The sequence below is a fragment of the Otolemur garnettii genome, unplaced genomic scaffold (assembly GCF_000181295.1).
Source record: "Otolemur garnettii isolate 467f Iridium unplaced genomic scaffold, OtoGar3 scaffold00106, whole genome shotgun sequence".
Classification (NCBI taxonomy): Eukaryota; Metazoa; Chordata; class Mammalia; order Primates; family Galagidae; genus Otolemur; species Otolemur garnettii.
The window spans coordinates 6,106,706-6,108,170 of record NW_003852501.1 but is presented as its reverse complement, the minus strand read 5'-3'; the positions used below and the strand labels follow the sequence as shown (position 1 = coordinate 6,108,170).

Sequence of the window (1,465 nt, the reverse complement as noted above, 5' to 3'; positions counted from 1 at the left end):
CCGGCTGCTCTCCAGCACCACCACCTCGGCTAAGCCGTCGTGGGTCCTGCTCCTCACCATCCCCGTCGGACCCGAGCTCTTCCCGTCCCCTTTGTTTTTGACCCCGAAAATGCTGGGCATGGTGCCACCCGATTTCCTCTTCTTGAATAATTTGAAAGCGGCTTTATTAATCTTCCCCGACGGCTGCTCGGCCGGCGTGTCGGCGGCCCAGTCACAATGCAAGTCCATGTCTGCCGCGAGGGTCCCGGCCCCGGCCTCCTCCTTCCTCCTGCAGACCCCCGCGGACGCGCGATCTCCGCCGCGCTCGCTGACAGCCTCGCCGCCGCCGCCGCCGCCGCTGCTCCTGCTGGTCTCCATGGAAACCGAGCGGGATAAGCAGCTTTCGTCAGCAGTGGGCTCGCGCCAGGCCACTGTCATCCGTATTCTAAATCAACCTGAGCCGCTTTCGCTGCGCCGCCGCCGCCGCCGCTGCCGCAGCTGCAAAAGAAACACGCATAAAAGACCATCTCCCCTCCCTCGAAGGGCTTATATAATACCCTAACCCACTTCCATCCGACTCGGCTTGGCGCCGCGTAGTATTTTTTTTTTTTTTTTTTTTTTGGTGGTAACAAGAGCAGGCTACACAGCCTCGAGCTGATTGCAGAAATTAGAGTCACAATTACGGAATTCAAATTCCATCAAATCTCACCCACCTTCAGATGACTCCTCCTCTAGACGCGTTCTTTCCCGGAGCCCAGTCGTGGATCATGAAATGCCTCCAAAAAGGATAAAGCAATTAACCCAACACAGAATTTTTTTTTTCTTATCATCTATCCTAGACATCATTTTCATGCCTTTCCCATGCCTTTTATGTCGTCCTTAACATTTGGGTGCTAAGCCCAGTAGGCATGAAACGTGTCGGCCTAGCTCGGGTTACCTCCGTGTCTTGTCCAGAGCTGAAAACAATTGTTAGGTCAATGTTGCATCTTTATAATTGTTCTTACGATTTTGGATACTGAAGTACCAGCCTGTCAGTCAATTATCAACTCTCAGCCATGAAGGCACAACAGTTCATGGGGGAGGCGGTTGACTGGTCCTTGGGACGGCTGTGTCCAGCAACCAGGAGTTGAAGTCACAGAAGCCACTCCCCAAACAGCATTTGGTCACAAGAGACCAGCTGACAGAGAACATAGCCTGGGAGTCTCAGGCCCACTCCACAGGTGGGCCTTGGAGTCCCCAGGTCTGCCCTCCCCTTTTCTACTCAGCAGGTCATTGGCATTATTCCTGATACCTCCCAACACCCCTCCGGCCAACCTGTAGCTCCCTTTCTTTATACATGGGACAGGAAAAGCCTGGCAGGGGTCCCGCAGTGTCCAGGGTCTCTGTAAGCTTCTCTGGCCCACCTGTCTTGGAAAAAAAGAAAACCTTGTAAGGAACAGCCCAGACTTAGGATCTTTCCTGAGGAATCGCATCCTTAAAAGATGAC

At 53.5% G+C, this 1,465-nt stretch overlaps 1 protein-coding gene across 1 annotated transcript in view; it reads right to left on the bottom strand.

The window, feature by feature from the left end:
- The window catches only part of AMER2 (APC membrane recruitment protein 2), a 2,099-nt gene extending 1,742 nt beyond the window's left edge, over positions 1–357 (bottom strand). Inside the window, 1 exon segment of the mRNA XM_023517245.1 lies at positions 1–357. Coding sequence (XP_023373013.1) covers positions 1–357 — 357 coding nt within the window.
- Positions 358–1,465: the final 1,108 nt, after the last annotated feature.